This window comes from Maylandia zebra, linkage group LG3 (genome assembly GCF_041146795.1).
Source record: "Maylandia zebra isolate NMK-2024a linkage group LG3, Mzebra_GT3a, whole genome shotgun sequence".
Lineage (NCBI taxonomy): Eukaryota > Metazoa > Chordata > Actinopteri > Cichliformes > Cichlidae > Maylandia > Maylandia zebra.
In genome coordinates, this window is record NC_135169.1 from 9,639,363 (window position 1) to 9,659,793 (window position 20,431).

A 20,431-nucleotide genomic window follows, 5' to 3' on the forward strand; every position below is an offset into this window, starting at 1 on the left:
GACATGTGCTTGAAGGATGCAGTTTGCCATGAGATGAGATCAATGAGGAATGGGATAACTGCTAATACATTTGTTAAACTGTGTATTTTTTCGGTAATTTAGGGTGATTTGACATATGCTGAATATAACAATGTTTGCATTGAAACAGTCAGACATGAGGTATTCATAACTGGGAACTTTTCTAGCATAAAGGTCAAAAAGGAGTTTGTATTGTTGATTGTCATTTATGCTTAGAAACATTTACTCATATATGCTTAGAAGTGTGTAATCATTTGTAGATTGAAAGAATGTCTCATCCTAAAGAGGTCTGTAAGAACTCTGTGTAGCTGAAGAGGGGGTGCGTTCACTCCTCTGTACAGAGTGTGTTCTGGCATAGATCACACTCCCTAGGAGAGTGTCTTTGATTTTGTCACGGACCCGGCTCTGGGGACTCGGGGTCCGTGGGCAGTGGGGACTGTGACTATTATTGTTATTGTTGTTATTATTATTATTATTATTATTTGGTGTGTTGTCTGCACTGCCCCTATGCACATCTGTATGTAGGCAGGTATGTGTGTGTGTGTGTTTTGCCTTTCTGCTGTGGCCAAGTTACAGGCACCTTCAGCCCTGGGGGCGTGGTCTAACTTGAGGGATGGCCACACCCGAAGTCCTGGCCGCACACCTGCTCCTCATCTGGGCTCGTCGGGGGAGCTATTTAGATGAGCGATGGAGCTTCCACCGACGCTGGATTATTGCGTTTGACTACACGTCAGTCTTCAAACAAGTCAAGTGTGAGTGTATGCCTGCTGGGATAAGTGTTAACGGCTGCCTCTATTGTTTTCCCCTCAGGAGGAGTGTGGGACGAGAAGGAGCAGTGAGCATGGGGAGTGCAGGGACACTGGGGCAGAGAGCACTACACGGGGACTTTTGGGAAGAAGACACTACACGGGAGTCTGGGAAACTGGGGATTTATTGTTGTTTACTTCACCACCTTGTAAATAAACACTGTTGCACTGAAGAGTCCAGCGTTTGGGTCCTATTTCCCCATCTCCCCACGGTCTGCCAGCCAGACCGTGACAGAATAATCCAGCCATTATGGGCCCAGCGGACTCAAGGACCGTCTCACAGGAGGAATTGCTCGCCCAGCTCTGGAAATACTGTCGGAGCATTATCCAGGCGGCGGATCCACATCAGAGACACATGCAGGTCGTATTTTTTGATGCCTTCCTGTCTTAAACCACCTGTTCCATGAGCTTTCTGGACATTGCAAAACTAATTCAAATTGTAACTGTGTTGAGGGCTAGCTCTAGCTTTGAACTGTTTGGTTTAGGCTGTCCAGGCAAGGAGGATGCGGCTGCCTCCCTGGCAGCCCTCGCTGCCTGGTTTTTTCTTAATAGGCGGAAGGTTTTCCCACCGCCGCTTGCTGCTCACCTATTGGACCCTCCACTGCAAGGAGGACGGCGCCCTACTCCATCTCCTCTCACTTCTTCAATGACCTCTGTGTCAGCAGACCAAAGACCGACAGTGCTGGTCACCACAGTGAGTAAACCGGACCCTGTCATTTTAACTAATCCAGTCACAGATGAACAGGGGACAGGTTCCTTTGCCCCGCCAACACGAAAGAGACGGCACCGGCGTCATCCTCGTCAAACCGAAGCTCACCTCACTCCTGTGGTTTGGGAAGAACCAGCTGACTCTGGACTGACCGTACGAGGAGCCGCGGACCCAGTGCTAGAACATGAGCCTGCCACTACAGACAATCGGGAGGCTGAGATTCTCCCCAGGGCTTCCCCAGAGGCTGAACTGGAGGCCTTAGTTGCCTCTGGCCCCCTGGAAATTGCTGAGCCAGCGGTAACATTGTTTTCCTCTCCACCCTTCATGTTGGACATATCACCCTCACTTCAATTAGCTGCCCAGCTAGTCGGTCAGTCATCATCTGTTCCACCTTCCACATCCACTGCTCTGCCACCACATCCACCGCCTGCTGCTGCCATGTCGCCATCGTCACCGCTAGGTGACCGGCTCAGCGTGCATGGGGATCCCGCGCCGCAGCCGGAGGAGCTCAGCGAGCCGGAGGAGCTCAGCGAGCCAGCTGGGGGGCCAGCGCCGCTGCTGGAGGAGCTCAACGAGCCGGAGCTGGAGCTCAGCGAGCGGGAGCCGCAGGTGGAGCTCGCGCTGCCCGAGCAGGAGCTCAGCGAGCGGGAGCTGCAGGTGGAGCTCGCGCTTCCCGAGCAGGAGCTCAGTGAGCGGGGGGAGCCCGCGTCGCCAGCTGTGGAGCTCAGCGAGCCGGAGGTGCTCAGCGAGCCGGAGGTGCTCAGCGAGCTAATGCTGGAGGAGCTCGGCATGCCGAAGGAGCACAGTGAGCCGGGGGAGCCCAGCGAGCTAATGCCGGAGGAGCACTGTGAGCTGGAGCAGCTCAGCGAGCCACCCACTGAGAAGCCCGCACCGCTGCTGGCGGACCTCAACGAGCCGGAGGGACCGGCGTTGCCAGCAGAGGAGCTCAGCGAGCCTGGTGAGCCCGCGCTGCCACCGGAGGAGCTCGGAGGTCCGGAGGGATCCGCTGAGCCAGAGCTGGAGGTCGGCGTGCTGGAGGGGCCGCCACGTCCAGCAGCCCGGCCGCCACGTCCTGCAGCCCGGCCGGTACATCGAGAATCATGGGTTGTGCTGAGGCGGGAGCTACAATGCCGCCGCCACCGGACCCGTGGCCGCCCGCCGGAACTGCAACGCCGTCGCCACCGGATCCGTGGCAGGCCGCCTGAAGCGTTCTGCTCCCACCACGGGGTTGGAGGTAGGCCGCCCGAACGGTTTTCTCACCACTGCCTGACCCATAGCGGGTTTTGCCTGCTTGCGGTCCACTGGGTCGGCCGCAAGAACTGTTGCTGCCACCATGGCAGTGGTTGGACTTTTGAACTGGGGTTTTCCGGCCCTCCGTCCTGTTTCCCCCCCGCCGCCCGCCCTGGGGTGGTTGGGTTGTGGTTTCTGTTGTGTTTTGGGTCGTCGGGAGCCGACCCTTAGAGGGGGGGTACTGTCACGGACCCGGCTCTGGGGACTCGGGGTCCGTGGGCAGTGGGGACTGTGACTATTATTGTTATTGTTGTTATTATTATTATTATTATTATTTGGTGTGTTGTCTGCACTGCCCCTATGCACATCTGTATGTAGGCAGGTATGTGTGTGTGTGTGTTTTGCCTTTCTGCTGTGGCCAAGTTACAGGCACCTTCAGCCCTGGGGGCGTGGTCTAACTTGAGGACTGGCCACACCCGAAGTCCTGGCCGCACACCTGCTCCTCATCTGGGCTCGTCGGGGGAGCTATTTAGATGAGCGATGGAGCTTCCACCGACGCTGGATTATTGCGTTTGACTACACGTCAGTCTTCAAACAAGTCAAGTGTGAGTGTATGCCTGCTGGGATAAGTGTTAACGGCTGCCTCTATTGTTTTCCCCTCAGGAGGAGTGTGGGACGAGAAGGAGCAGTGAGCACGGGGAGTGCAGGGACACTGGGGCAGAGAGCACTACACGGGGACTTTTGGGAAGAAGACACTCCACGGGAGTCTGGGAAACTGGGGATATATTGTTGTTTACTTCACCACCTTGTAAATAAACACTGTTGCACTGAAGAGTCCGGCGTTTGGGTCCTATTTCCCCATCTCCCCACGGTCTGCCAGCCAGACCGTGACAGATTTATGGTATAGCAAGCATACGTATATCTGTTTAAGTATAAGAGCCTTTTGTTTAGATAAATTTGTTAGACTTTTAGGTGCCAGCCTTGGGGAGGCTTCACAGGGTCACATCTTGACCTCACACAGATCCCACACACACACACACACACACACACACACACACACACAAATGCAAAAACTGCATTTCTCATCATGTAATTATATTGCCTTCAACGTTCCAGCGAATAGGTTTATGCTACAGACCTATTACTTAGTTATAGAAAAGGTCATTTTGACATTGAAAGAAAGAAGCAAGTGATCAGAAATTAGCAGTTCATCAGCTTTGCAGTTAAAAGGAGTAAGTCTGGAGCAACAAACTATGTCCAAAGTATGGCCCTTAGTATGAGTAGGAAAGTTAATGTGTTGTTTAAAGCCAATACTATCGAGGCAGGATGAGAAGTCTTTGGTGAGAGGATGATCACTGTTATCCATATGAATATTTAAGTCTCCCAGGAGTTTTATATTAGGGGAAACAGTAGCTATGTGAGTCGGCAGATCAACAAAGTAACTTATGAAGACAGAATTAGACTTTGGAGGGCGGTAAATAACAGCCATGACAGTTGGAACAGGTCCTGAGAGTTGACAAACAATGGATTCAAAGGAACTGTAGACATGTACAGACAACAGTGTGACTTTCCAGTTCTTGCGATAGATTACCGCGAGACCTCCACCACGGCCGGACTTACGAGGTTCGCAGGTGTAAACAAACCCCGGGGGGGGTGGAGTCGTTGAGCGACGAAAAGTCATTGGGCTGTTGCCACGTCTCGGTCAAACAGAGAAAGTCAAACTTATGATCTGTGAGTAGATCCAGAATTAGATGACCCTTGCTCGTAAGCGAGCGGATGTTAAGGAGGCCAAAATTGACGTCGGTGCTGTCAGACTGGACAGAGGTGTTAGTCGACCTGGGCAGGCTGGCTAAAACACTGTGATCAACAGCCCTGTCGAAGTTTAGTGGAGGACGACGAGAAGTGGACCAGAGGGTCTGTATTGGCTTAGAGTCGTCATGGTGGAAATTCCGACGAGAGCCCTGGTGAATGTACTTTCGGCGAGGGAGGAAGGCGAAATCTGTGTGGAGATGAAGCGGCGGTGGAGAAGCCAGGTGAAAGCGGAGACGGAGAAGCTCGTCAGCTGAGTATTGGTAAAGTCCAGCACTAGGTGGGTAGACCAATGACATAAAAATCCAGACCATACGAGCAAGACACAGATCCTGCTAGGCCACATCACGGACAGTCAGATAAGCCAAACAGTCAGGTGTACGGATCCAAGGGAGAAAACGGCCAAACAAACAGGCAGATGGACTACACCCAAAATACTCAGGCACTTGCAAAATTCGCTAGATCACCAGTAAGATGTATCAAAGAATATATGAATAAATAATAATAAATAACAAATATGAATAATATATGAATAGAATATAAAAAGATACCAGGAAGCCGCGCCAGCGTTCAACCGGAAACCTGAGGATCAGCAATATGTAGCCTATTGGCTAGATGATACAGTTATAATGGCAGTTTGGCTGGAAATGGAGGGAGAAGACTGTATGCCTTACTCTCGTGGTGCAATCGCATTGTCTCCTATTTGTTTTAAAAAGACATACTAAAACTGCAATCCAGTTATTCACAATACAATTCAATTTGGAGACAGATGGTGAAAGAGTATAGTCTCAGAGCATTCCCGTTTTGACACCTATTACAGCTAATTCCGCATTTACACCCTCCATTTTAGATGGGACATTTGATTGCTGAAAGGAAATGTGGTTGCAAAATGTGGTACACCTGTATTTCCAGGGGTTCTTCACTTCATTTCAACAGCTTAAGGAGAAGTACAACTTATTAGCCTCTGATTTCTTTAGATACCTTCAAATAATGAGTTATGCAAGGTCCCAACTCCAAAAATTTGAGTCTGCAACTGCAGGTAAGCTTGATCAATGCCTGGTGGATTGTATAAAAGAAAAGCATGCTGTTGGTTTTATATATGAGATATTACAGTCACTGTGACAGAAGGATACAGGTAAAATAAAATCAGCTTGGGAAAAGGTAAGAGGCTCGGAAATTCAGAATGATATCTGGGCTAAAGGGCTACATTATGTTAATTCCTGCTCTATCAACGCGCAACATAGGTTAATTCAGTTTAAAATTATTCACAAATTGCACTACTCAAAGACAAGATTACATGAGATATTTCCTGAAACGTCACCAATTTCTGATAAATGTCAATGTGCAGAAGCTGATCTGCTTAAAAGTGTTGTAATGTGTACCAAGTTACAATGTTTTGGGGTTTCTGTGTTTTACTTTTTTCCCAAACTTTTTGATGTGCAATTAGACCCTGACCCCATTTTGATTCTTATTGGACTGTCGGAACAATCTAAAAAACGTAAGCGTGCACAGACTTCCCTCCTGTCCTATGGCCTAATGTTTGCAAAGAGACTGATTTTCCTGCTATGGAGGGGATAGGAAGTGCCCTCTCTGAAAACCTTGATTTCAGGACTGACAGATACTCTTAATCTGGAAAGGATCTGCCTATTATAAATGACAAACTGGACGACTTCGATCAGATTTGGAGGCCACTCATTGAGTATCTGGAAATTATGAACAAAAGAGAGTTTATGTGATCTTCACCATAGGTTAAAACAAGCTGATAGCACTCTGGGATAAGGGAATGGTGTGGGGAGGGAGGGGTGGGTTGTCTCCCCCCCCTTGTTTTTTGGTCACCCTTTTTGGTACTTTCCACTGTCTTGTTTGCTTTAATAGTTAATTATATGTTATTGACTGGAAACAGGCAATTTGGATTTTGCATCAATCCTGCTTATTACAGAGAAACTACCATGTGTGTTTCTATGTAATAATCAAAAGTTTTAAACACAACAGTTACATTCTGTATTATTGCATTATGTATTATATGGTAACAAGATACAAACATGCTAAAACATCAGCCAGTAGCACCTTATTATTGTAATGAGATTATTCCAAGTAAAACTGTATAAACATGTAAAGATACAAAGTCACAGACATTATTTCCCTATTTCACACAGGTTATCATATTGTTACCCAAGTATTACGATACTCTTACTAACTGCTTTTACCTCGTGGACATCTCTTTATTTACACATTATTACTCCGAGTATTTGGGTCCAGTTACATCAATTTCCGTGTAATGTTACTCAACTGTAACCACTGTTATTCCTACGAATTTCAAATAGGAGGCATCAATAGTGTGGAACAAAAGTAACAAAGAAAAAGGTTTTATAAAGACTGGCACTGCTGTATTTTATTACTGTTGGAGATGTTGTGGTACCTGTTTCTCTTATCTTCTTTATAATCAAGTTGGTGACCTTCATCACATCATCAGTATATGTCTCCATGATCAAATCCACTGTCTCCAGTTCATCTGCTGTCTCCAGTTGGGACTGTTTGATGGCTGGAAAACCACCAAGTACCTGAGGATCCTGAAGACACCTGTGGAAGGCTTTCAGCTTCTCCTCACCCAACTCCTCCAAAATATCCAGCAGCTGTTCATCTACAGACTTCTCCATCTTTCTCTATAAAAACAGGAGAGGACATTTTCAATGCAAAGGCCAACATGGAATAGTGTGTCCCATGTGACTCATCAACAGTTTTCACACATTACACCCTGGTCTGTTTCTGATATGTGATTTATGACCCTCTGTTTTTAATCCTCAGTTCACCATCATATTTTAACACAGCAGGAAGATACAATGGTCTCTGTCAGGACCCTGGAAACAATCACACAAAAAAAACTATTATAAAAAAATGGCCCTCTATTTGTTTTTGTTGTTATCATAAAATAGTTTTACGTGCTGACAGGTTGCTTCGTATTTGTGTATGGAGTAGCATGCCCGCATGAGTCCTCAGCACAACAATAATTTTACACGATTGTAAAGTTTATGCTTGTAGATCAGAATCAGAATCAGAATCAGAATACTTTATTGATCCCTGGGGGAAATTATTTTTTTGTTACAGTGCTCCATTATAAACCAACATTAAGACAAGACAGACAATACGCTAACTAAGAATAGTACAATATATACATATATATATATACACTCAACAAAAATATAAACGCAACACCTTTGTTACTGCTCCCATTCCCCATGGGATGGACGTAGAGACCTAAAATTCATTCCAGATACACAATATAACCATCCCTCCCAAACAGTGGTCACAAATCAGTCCAAATGTGTGGTAGTGGGCACATCTGCTATATTGAGATAATCCATCCCACCTCACAGGTGTGCCACATCAGGATGCTGATCTGACATCATGAGTAGTGCACAGGTGTACCTCAGACTGCCCACAACAAAAGGCCACCCTGGAATGTGCAGTTTTGTCTCACAGCAAAATGCCACAGATGCCACAAGCAATGAGGGAGCGTGCAACTGGCATGCTGACAGCAGGAATGTCAACCAGATCTGTCGCCCGTGCATTGAATGTTCATTTCTCAACCATAAGCCGTCTCCACAGGCGTTTCAGAGAACATGGCAGCACATCCAACCGGCCTCACAACCGCAGACCTCGTGTAACCACACCAGCCCAGGACCTCCACATCCAGCAGGTTCACCTCCAAGATCGTCTGAGACCAGCCACCCAGACAGCTGCTGGAACAATTGGTTTGCACAACCAAACAATTTCTGCACAAACTGTCAGAAACCGTCTCAGGGACACTCAACTGCATGCCCGTCGTCCTCATCGGGGTCTTGACCTGACTCCAGCTCGTCGCCGTAACAGACTTGTGTGGGCAAATGCTCACATTCGATGGCGTCTGGCACGTTGGAGAGGTGTGCGCTTCACGGATGAATCATGGTTCACATTTTTCAGGGCAGATGGCAGCTGAGAATGTCCCAGTTCTTGCATGGCCAGCATACTCACCGGACATGTCACCCATTGAGCATGTTCGGGATGTGCTTGACCGGCGTATACGACAGCGTGTACCAGTTCCCACGAATATCCAACAACCTCGCACAGCCATTGAAGTGGAGTGGACCAACATTCCACAGGCCACAATTGACAATCTGATAGACTCCATACGACGATGTGTTGCACTGCATGAGGCAAATGATGGTCACACCAGATACTGACCGGTTCTGGGTCCCCAGACCCCCAATAGCGCAAAAAACTGCACATTCCAGGGTGGCCTTTTGTTGTGGGCAGTCTGAGGTACACCTGTGCACTACTCATGATGTCAGATCAGCATCCTGATGTGGCACACCTGTGAGGTGGGATGGATTATCTCAATATAGCAGATGTGCCCACTACCACACATTTGGACTGATTTGTGACCACTGTTTGGGAGGGATGGTTATATTGTGTATCTGGAATGAATTTTAGGTCTCTACGTCCATCCCATGGGGAATGGGAGCAGTAACAAAGGTGTTGCGTTTGTATTTTTGTTGAGTGTATATACATAAGTCACTCATTAAAAGATCATGTCATATACAATTTCAACTCTACATGACGTCTCAATTTTTATTCTGCTTTTGAACCATCATCTAAACACTTCTGATAGAGACAGGCAGCAAACATCAGCAGCAGTGATTAATGGTCTCACAGTGCCCTGTAGAGAAACGGAGGTGTAATATATCACACACTGTACCAGAGGGAGAAGCTGTGTGGATTTCGGTTAACTGGTGAGTCTAAACTGGCTGCTAATGTGAGCGAGATGAGTGCTCAAAGTGTTCAGGATAAAGTGCTGTACTGTATGAATGTGGACTGTGATCAAAGTGCTCTGAGAGGTTAGAAAGAATTGCTCTGTGTGAATAGAAGTACATTATAGTATATTACAAATATGTACAAAGTCCTCTGTAAAACCTTCAAGGTGTAAAGAAGGTGAGGTGAAGGTGTAAAGATCAGGACAAATTCTCCACAAACACAAATCTTATGATGCATTTGTCTTATATGTGTTTTTAGAATGTGATGTCTGAGAGCTGCAGTGGTTCTGATAAAGAGTGAGCAGTCTGAGATGTCAGTGAGCAGTAACAAGGAGAAAATGTTTGCTGCCTGTTGAACAGAAACACTTTCCTAGACAATTGAAAGCTGAATGATCAGAGACACTTACAGCAGTGACGCTGAGTCCTGGTTCTCCTCACAGATCCAAGAGTTCACAGAGTGGAGCTGAAGACTTAACTTCACCTGAGCTGGATCACCTCACCTGCAAACACTGACACAATAAGTCTCAGAACTTCCTGTCGAGCACAGCTGGCTCCACCTCAGTCTCTAAAACCTGAATGTTGACTTCTTGGAACAAGCTGGTTTGATCTGTTTGTGTTTCCAGTTAAAGGGAGGGACAGTGTCACTTACACACTTAAAACTGTTTCATAAAACACTTGTGAACAAACACTGGAAGAAGACATCCAAAATCCAGCACTTGGGATCTGTTGTGGTACAAGTACTGCACCACCACTGAGTTAGTGTTTGTATAAATGTGGTGAAGCAAAGCCAAAAAGAAAACCCCACCATCATGTGTATAAAAATACTTATTGTATAAATAATGAAAGAATCAGCACAACATACCAAAGAAAGAAAAATGAGGTCAGGGCCTCAGACAGAAATGATAAAGATATAAAACATGACAGTTGTATATGAACACAGGTCTGAACAGGTTGGTCCTGATCTGCTCATTAAAATCTGCATTATCTCGCTTTTTAATCTTTAATCACTGGTGAAATAAAGCTGCTTTGTTTGATGATGATTGATGTGGTTGTGTTTCCTGCTTTCAGTCTTCCAAGGAAATTTTCAGACTAGAAATACTAGAAACCGCCTGCAACACAGTTTCAGTTGGCAGCGCCCCTGCTCTTTGTGAAACAACAACAACATGTTATTTAACAGATCTGTAAAAAGACTAAAACAAACCAAGAGTTTAACTTCAAAACTGAATTAAACACATTTTAATTCAGACTTTTCAAAGGTGTCAGGGTTACTTTGTCCATAGTTTAAAACATATTTCCATTCTTCTTTATCTATCCTGGGATTTTATGCAAAACCTGAATGAGTAGAGGAATGTTCAGTTACAGCTCCAGGCTTCTCAGCTTTAACCCCTGCATGAGTGACAGTCAAGTATCACTCCTCAGGCTCCTTTCAGACTACGTGGCTTGCTCAAACTGAAAGAAGTCAACTTGTTGGTGCAAAAAGGTGATTAGCTGAAAACTTGGCATGTCTCAAAATGGTGTGCAGTGTGTCCTTAAAGATCTGAGAAAGAATAGAATAGAGTAAAATAGCTTTTTATCGTCATTTACAAATACAATGAAATTTTGAGTGCTCCACACCAACTGTGCCAGGATAAAATATAAATATTAGAAAGCTCTGCTGACAATGACACACCCGTTTTCACCCCTGGGCCCGTGTGATTAGGCAGAGGATCAATAGTGGCTCCACAACCCTCTTAGGGACACTCCCAACAGGCCTTAAAAATCTGGGACTCTCCACCAAATGTTCTCAGAAATGAAGAAGCTTCTCGGACAAAAATTAATGACGTTCAGTCTTTTCCTTCCAAGCTCCTGAGATCACCATGACCTGGGTGACTGAGAACCACAGACATCAATAAAACCACACATGAGTGATGGTAACTGGTAAATATTAACGTTTAATAAGTTGAGTTCATGTTTTTATCATTTTCCAATACTGTTCCTCTGATTCAGGATTATGTGTGTGCATTGCCGACACGGTCGTTATCATCCTACAGTCCTCTAGACACACTCAAAACTGTTAAGGGTAGCTGCACACCAGAGGTGTGAAGTATCCATACATTCATCCATCCATCAATCTTCTTCTGCTTTAACCAGGGCCAGGTAGCAGGGGCAGCAGCCTAAGCAGAAAACCCCAGACCTCCCTCTCCCTAGCCACCTCCTCCAGTTTATCTGGGGGAACACCAAGGCGTTCCCAGGCCAGCTGAGAGATATAATCTCTCCAGCGTGTCCTAGATCTGCCCTGGGGGCGCCCAGGAGGCACCCTTGTCAGATGCCCAAACTACTTCAACTGGCTCACCCTTTAGAGGAAGCGCATTTCCGCCGCTTGTATCGGCGATTTCATTCTTTCGGGCACTACCCACAGCTTGTGACCTGAGGGTAGGGACAAAGATTGACCACTAAATTGAGAGCTTTGCTTTTATGCTCAGCTCCCTCTTCACCACGATGGACCAGTGCAGCGTCCGCATCGCTGCAGCCACAGCGCCAATCCGTCTGTCGATCTCCCGCTCCCTTCTCCCATCACTCCTGAACAAGACCCAGAGATACTTGAACTCCTCCACTTGGTGCAGGAACTCGTCCCTGACCCGGAGTGGGCACTCCACCCTTTTCCGGCTGAGAACCAAGGCCTCAGATTTGGAGGTGTTGATCATCATTCCTGCTGCTTGACATGTTCGAATATGGTGTTCGTTATCACCAAACTGAGGTTTGCACAGAAGTCCAATAACAAAACACCGTTCAGGTTCAGATTAAGGAGGACGTTCCTCCCAATCACGCCCCTCCAGGTCTCGCTGTCACACACGTGAGCATTGAAGTTTCCCAGTAGGACGACAGAGTCTCAAGGCGAAGCACCCTTCCAGCACCCCATCTGGTGCTGGGTACTCTGAACTGCCCCTCGGCGCGTAAGCACAGATGACAATCAGGACTCATTCCCTGTTACCTGAAGGTGCAGGGAACAAACCCTCTCATCCACCGAGAAGAACCCCAACGTACAGGCAGCAAGCCGAGGCGATACCAAGATACCCACACCAGCCCGCCGCCTCTCACCAGGGGCAACTCAGACAGAGTCCAGCCCCTCTCCAGGAGACTGGGTCCAGAGCCCAAGCCATGCGTTGAGGTGCGCCTGACTATATCTAGCGGTACCTCTTAACCTCACGCACTAACTCAGGCTCCTTGCCCGCCAGAGAGGTGACATTCCATGTCCCAATTGCCAGTCTTGGTAGCCGTTAAGACGTTAATCCTACCGTAAAACAATAAGACAAGGTACGACCTCTCTCATGCTCCCAGGATGTGGGGGTGAACACCCTAGAGTGTTACAGACCTCCTAGGATGAGACATTCCTTCAATATGCCACCAACTATATACTTCTACACACAAATGATTACATGCAGCATTCTACCATATGCAAACTTATATCACTAAAAGATTATACTGACTACTAAATACAATTTTCCATTGACAGAAATCTTCCCAAATTTCTCCTCCTGACTGTATCTAATAAAGTATGTCCATTCTAACTGAGAGTTGCTGTGTTACCTTTGTTATAAACTTGCATTTTATGTGTTTGTTTTGTGCAATCAATGCATTTGTTTATGTTAATTGACGAATCCCTGCTGCGATCGGTGCGTGGTTATACAGCTCCAAAGTGACTGGTTCCAGCTGGAGAACCCGCCTATTAAATGGAGGCAGAAGCACTGCAGCAAGAGAGATCTCCATCATTTGCTAAGAATCTTGGAGGCTCTTAATCATGTCACTCAGGGGCGTGAAATTCATCATCACAGCTGTAACACGATTACGTGACCGTAGTGGTAGAGGAAGACCACTGGCTGTTCTGGAGTGTGGATCAAAGAAACTATATTTGCCTAATGTGGATCTGAACACTGCGATACACAATCCACTCATGATCAGCAAGGCATACTGTACATCTGACAACAGGCAGCTCAGTCCAGCTTCTAAGCTGAGAAAGGTATCTACTGCTTCCTCTGGAGGTTCTCCAAATGCCCCATACCGGGAAACCTACAAGCATCAACTTTGTTTGGCAGCTCATCGGTTGCCAAATGAATACTGTCAGGGAATCTTTTCCTGGCCTCTTTGTACATCACATCACCTTTATCCAAGACCAGATGAAGGTCAGCTGTAGTCATGTTTTCATTCTCATGAAGGAAAGCAAGAAATGTGAGTGAGTTACATGTGCACTCACTGTTTCTGGAGTGTCCATATTTGGGATGAGCCTGGCTGTGAGATGCACAGACATGTGTTACAGAGGGCTGGTTTTCAATGTTCACTCTTTCTGCATGAGATGGTCCTGCCACATCACTGTGATGGCCTATTTTCACAAAATCAGCATAACCCACCTTGTCTCTGCAGCGCAGGCACCTGAAGGTCTGGCCCTTGCCTCAAACACCAGAAAGAAGTAAACCCATACTCAGCATGGATAGCAGCTTATGTCTAGCATGCGCGCCCAACAAAAGTGTTAGCGGGATTAACTGATTAACTGCTTTTCTGTAGACTTTCAGACTCACTTTGGCCATTAAGCTGACAAAGGGACCCAATGCAGTGATGGAGGAGAGATTGGTTTGCAAGAAGTTATGTTGCATGGTCGTATATATCATAAGTGGAAGATGAAAAGGGAAAAATAGCGAATGAAAGGATACCTAAAAACGGGAGGAGGGATCCTTGTCCGATAAGATGAGTCCGATATGCATTGGGGCTCTTCTTTCTACTGCTTCTTTCCTGTCTGTAATTTGTGTGTGTTTCTGTCTGTGCTTTAATGCTCTTCACCCTGGGGTTTCTATGCTTTTTGTTTGTTTTGCTTGCTTTTAATGTTATTTCTGCTTTTACATGTACTGTTCTGCTGTTTGTATGACACTGTGTAATAAATAACTGATAACAACTCCAGAAAAGGCCTGAAATACATCACCAATTACAAAGGCAATGGGATAAATACGGATATATGGACATCTCATTAGCAGAGAAACTTAAGCCTGCGCCGACCAGCTGACTCCTGTGTTCACCAGAGGATTCAACCTCTCCCTGTCACAAGCCACTGTCCCTCACTGCCTGACATCATCACCAATAGTCCCAGTCCCCAAGTCCACCATCATCAGCAGCCTCAGCTGCTTCTCCACCCGTGACCATCACATAAACAGCCTGTTACCATGGCAACACCTCAGCTCACCATCATGTCATCAGACATTAATTTCATATCATAATAGTAATAAACTGACGAATGATTTCAGTTTGTAATCTGATAACAATAAATAACTTATAATAATTTAACAATAACGCAGCTTTGGTTTTACTCTGACTGTGCTTTTATTTTGAAACATCAGGGGTTGTGTCCATGGAAACAGTAGCTCATGCATCCTAACGCTGCTGTTGGTTGGACCTGGCTACAGCATCACCTCCACCTCACCACCTAACAGCCAATCAGCTACTGGTTGATGATGTCATTCAGGCTGATTGGACGTACAGGAGCTGACAGGTGTGTGTGTGTTCATGTGTGGAGGTCAAAGGTCACAGACTAGTTGCAGTCACACACAGCCTCACCTGTCATTTACGTGTGGACGAGAAAAACGGAGAAAACGCAGCGTCAAAGGTGTGCGCCTTTTTTGACGTCACACTGTGCGCCACGTTATTGTTTCGGTGAAATGAATTTCTACAATACTGTTAATTCTACTCTCTGCAGTGTTTAAATGCTTACATATACACACAGTTACTGTCCGTCCACACATACGACTCGGTTCTGCTTCTATGCCCCAGCTTTGTTTACTTTTTCCCACCGAGGCTTCTAGATTGGCCAACATTTCTGCACGGTTAGGAATATATCGCCACCTGTTGCTGTGGCATGTTCATAGCAGCGTTTTCCTTCATTTCTGCCTTTACGTGTACGTGTGGACGTAGCCTTAGACTGAAGCCAGATTCAAACAGAAACAGCCTCAAAGACTCAGAGAGAACGCTGCTCCATCTCTGGACCCAAAATATATGTTCCACCACCACGCTGCAATGCATGCTGGGATAGGGTGGGCCCACCTGTCCTTCAAATCCAGGGAGAAGGAGGACAGGTTTGTGGGAGCCTGGGAGTCTGGACGGCCTTCGTGGCCTCGCTGTGATGTCATGGACCTTCAGAGGAAGCAGAGGCTGAATTGAAACACACCTGCTGACTTCCTGTGTTCTGCTCTGACAGCTGCCATGTGTCACAGCCTGGATAATAAAGCCATCAAACTTCACTCAGCTCCAGTAACACCATCAGTGTTTGATGTCCACAGGATTCATCAGCTTTAACCATGATAGAAGCAGGAAGTTAAGATGAAGATGATCAACCACACTGAGCGACACACTGCGAGCAGGTTCGCAGAGATCTGAGCAAGAGCGAATGAAAAAACTGAGCGAGAGGGGCTGTTATTAAACGAATGAAGTCGTCACCTCCCAGCTTCAGTCAGACTGGTTCACCTGTCCCCACACCAGTCACACCACTGGCTGAGAACATGGATAATGGGACTTGGAGCTCTTTTGGTTCAGAGACAGCAAGCAGTTAGGCAAAGAGAGAAGAGCTCAGCCTGTGGGATTCACTGAAAGATGTCATAGAAATGCTCAGCACCATTCACAAACATTTGCATTATTTGCAAAGAACATGGAGAACATCGATGCATGAACGCAGCAGTACTCGTGTATATTAGGAAAACAACATTTACAGCTACATTTACCAGAGGACCACAGACCCACGCAGTAAACACAAGAGAGATAAACATGTTCGTGAACACAGGTTTGTTCTTAGAGATTTATGACTTAATGCCAAACTATTCTGTTTGGACATCAGCGTGTCATTGCTCAGTGCAACACAATGCAGATCATACAGTTTAACAGCATTTGACACATTTCTGTATATAAACATGTTTCAGGCTGAAAAGTCCTTCAATGTTGACACTAGATCATATTTTCTACTCTTATGTCCACTGGAGTGGGTTCAGTCTGTCAGGTGTTATCTAATGATCTACCAACCAAGTTAATCATCCTGTCATGAGATTTGGTTCCATCAGACAGAAATGGATGAACCAGTGTTGATGTTTGGTTTCAGACTGATGGCACAATGATTGTGAGCATGGATGCCGACTTTGGCCTTGTAAGAAAAAGAAGAAGTATTACTGAGCGCTTGGATGGAAACATCATGTTTGTAAGAGACAAAGATGTAGAGGAATATCTGCTGTCTCATCCTGAGAGCTCCAAACCAGCTGAGCTGAGGAAATGTTGAAGGAAACTTCATGTCACTGCTCCATCACTAGTGAGGCGCTCTCCTAAATAAGTCATAGTTTTAAATGGACTGGTTATATAAGAAACAACATTTGAAGTATTTGTGATGGAAACAGATGTTTTTGAATGTGCAGATGTTGAGTGTTGCCCCCCCCCCCCCCCCCCCCACACACACACACACACCTATTTTTTATTTTATTTTAAAGATAATTTCTGTCATGTTAAAGTTATTATGGTTGATTGAGGACTACTATTTCCTTTTGTAATTAGGACTGCAGCAACTCTAAAGCTGGAAATTTACTTCAGTCACAAAACCAGCAGAAAAAACTAGATGTAACTGGTGTAACTGGTGTATTTGGAGCCTCCTGTCGTCATGAAATTCCCTTGATGTTTTTGAACATGATTCATGGAGAACGCTGAGTTGTTAATCAATGCTTAAGTCACTAACCTACAGTCAACAATGTCACCAAACGTTTCCCAAAATATTATTTCTCTTATCGACTCGAAACCATTGAGATGATCTGTTTTAAACAGGCGAGCAGATCCAGTGTCATCAGTGAGCTGGTGAAAAGATACCAGGACAAGAACATCAAGCTGAATTTCATATACGACACTGTGTGCTGTCCTCACATATACATGTGAGTATCTTCTTTTACTATATGACACAAGAACAACATTTTCTGTTTATAAAACTGTGTTTGGTGTTTATCAGACAAATGCAGGAGGAACACCTCCAGGTGTTTCCCTGGCTGTCCATGTTTATGGACATAAACTGGTGAATGTACACCAACTGACATACATGTCATCCTAAGCACATGCACACACTATTCAGTCCATACTTTGATACACTCTTGTACAGTAAACAGCAAATATGTGTTAATCAGAAATCATGTAGAGCACACGAAGGCTTCCTGGGTTTGGGCTGAACGATGGAGAAGGCATGGAGAGGTTCTGCTCCTTCCTCAGAAGATCTGCACGAGTCACAAACAGATGACTCCATCACATCGACTGGACCTTCTGACTGATGCACTATTGCATTATGGGAGGAGGAAGTCATTGGATCTAGGTCTACATATTTCTGTATTAGTAGTTAAAATGACTCATTTCGATTCAAACTGAGAGAGCTGACAGTTCCTACTGATAGAAGTGCAGCTCCTTCAGAGATGGGACAAAGAGGAGAAGGTCACCAGTCTGCTGAGGAGGAGATTTCTGCCGTCCTGAAAGAGTCCCCGAGTAACCCGACTTTAATGGACCGTATGCTTGTAGTCGCAAGTGAATCTTTTCTCCCCATGTTTGTCCAAGTGACTATTTCAGAACAAGACATCCAACAGTGGATGGAAAGAGAGACAGAAGCTGCCAAACATGCACTTTTGAAAACAAGACCCAAAGGTTTGTTGATTTGGCCTGATTTGTTTCTTATTGGGTATTCAGGAAGCTGACAGTAGCTGCTTCCTGTCTTTAGACTATGTTCCCAGATGGAAGAGGAAGTATGTCATGAAACTGGTCGGGCATTGCACAGCTACAAGCATTTCACCTCCTGTCATACTGTGTATGGTTTTGTGTGTGTGATAAATAAAATTTGAATTTAAAACTGGTTCAACCAGCTCAGGTAGGATTGAATTCAACTATATTTAGTGTTTTGTTGATAGAATTTCCAACAGTAAGAGTTCAAATGTTAGCAAACATACAGGTTAACAGCTGTGCTTAGTTATGTCGACTATATGATGGTAAAACCTTGCTGTCAGTTTTACATGTGTGTTTTTAAATGTAGATCCCTGAATCTCGAGTCATCCACTGCAGACCAAACACAGGAAGTTAACGTGTTAATGTTACCATTTCCAATCATGGTGCCCTTCATCTAATCTGGAAGTGTTTGTTTTGGGGCGGTGTTGTTCTTCCTATTGTGTTTAGGACAGAGATGCTCTTCAAACAACTGACAGACATGCCCACATTACAAGAAGATGGTGTGAGTCTGATTTGATGTTCCAGTCAATGCTGAGAGACCTTGACAAGGAAGTCAGAGGTCAGATGATGATGCGAGCAGGAAATGAAGAAGGAAGAAGGATCGCTCTACTTAATCTCAAGCACTTCTTCATTGTCACAGAGAGGGAAACGTTGTATTTTCTGCGTCACTTCCTCACAGTAAAGATATTTGTACTCCTGGAAAGAAGATTCTGTGTGTAAGCTGTTGATGGGACAATAAGCAAATTTGACTTTGCAAAATGTTGTGCAGGGAGGTTGTGGTTGCTGCTTGGACAAACATGACCTGGATGACTGAGAACCTACGCAGACACGTTCTGAAGGAAGGGCTCCACACTTATTGGACTGATTTAACTCTGCTTATTGTCATCGAGCAAAGTTTATTTAATGTGTCTCAATGATTCAAGCTGCAGTTGGTCGTCATCTTCATTGAAAAATAAATATGAATGGTAAATGGTAAATGGCCTGTATTTGTATAGCGCTTTTCTAGTCCCTAAGGACCCCAAAGCGCTTTACACAACCTGTCATCCACCCATTCACACACTGGTGATGGCAAGCTACAATGTAGCCACAGCCACCCTGGGGCGCACTGACAGAGGCGAGGCTGCCGGACACTGGCACCACCGGGCCCTCTGACCAATAATAAATAATGAATAAATGATAATAATATATAATATCATGTGATGTTGACGTGTGTTGTTGGTGTTTTGTGTAAATGTCTTTTTGAATGTAAACGCTTTGTTCCAGACAGACAGGGAGTCGCTATCAGGCTGTCCAAGCAAACCCACGTCTGTAACAGAGACTGAAGAAGATTGTGACAGAGCCCAACAGTCTGCAGTGGCCACCACAGTCCACCGTCTTCACATCACAATTTCAACATGTCTGTGACGTCTCCTTGCCCTTGTACTCACTGACCTGCATTCATCCATAAATGACACTCAGGACCCTGGTTCCACAGCTGTTCTTGTTCACAGCAGCATCCAGTTAGAGAGGAAACTGGATAATGCAATGATGATGTTCCAGCATCATGTTGTTGCTCCTCCTCCACATGCTTACCTGCCACAGTTTAACTCCGCCTCTCAGACAGTCATGTCACCTGATCTGCATGTTTTGCTGTACGATGACGTCATCTTGAGGTTGACGAGGAGAAAAACTAGTTTAGTCCTGCAGATGGCGATCTTGCACCGTGTTCAGAGAGCCGACACTTTGATGATGCTGCCTGGGTTGGACTCTATATGAGCAGCTTCCACTCTGGTTTCACTTTTAAATAAACTTGTTTGATTTCACTTGTAAAAGCTGAGAAATAAATATTTTATTGCAAAATTATTTGTTGGTACATTTTTTAAGGGTCAAATATCCTGTTTGATTTGAGGAATGAACTGTTAAGGTGGAATAAATGAATCAGTTGAAATACATCAGACTCCAGAAGATCCAGGGTGACATCATCGTTACCTGGCAACAGAAGCCCTCATCTGATTTTATTGGAGGATATTTACACCAGCAACACTGTTTAGTTTGATATGACGGGTTAACAACATGCTGTGATATCCAGTTCATCTGTAATAGATACTGGATCTAATCAGTCAGCAGATATTTGATCAGCTTATTTATAACTATACTAGAAACAAATACAACTGTGTTGGTGATTAATTATTTGCGCTGCTCATGATGTCATCATCACTCCCTCCTCCACCCTCAGCAGTCCCAGCATGCTGCTGTGGTGCACCCCACCCTCACTCTACACCTGAGCCACAGACCACACCCTCCACCTCAATATACACCACAGTTTTCTCTGCTGTGGAAATGAG

The 20,431-nt window shown here is 45.4% G+C and overlaps 1 protein-coding gene across 1 annotated transcript in view; it reads right to left on the minus strand.

The window, feature by feature from the left end:
* Positions 1–9,879, minus strand: part of LOC112432316 (protein NLRC3-like) — a 54,913-nt gene extending 45,034 nt beyond the window's left edge. Inside the window, exons 1-2 of the mRNA XM_076879334.1 lie at positions 9,770–9,879; positions 6,992–7,235 (exon numbers count right to left, since the gene is read on the minus strand). Of these exons, the coding sequence (XP_076735449.1) occupies positions 6,992–7,229 (238 nt within the window). The 5' untranslated portion in view covers positions 7,230–7,235; positions 9,770–9,879. The remainder of the gene's footprint in view (positions 1–6,991; positions 7,236–9,769) is intronic.
* Positions 9,880–20,431: the final 10,552 nt, after the last annotated feature.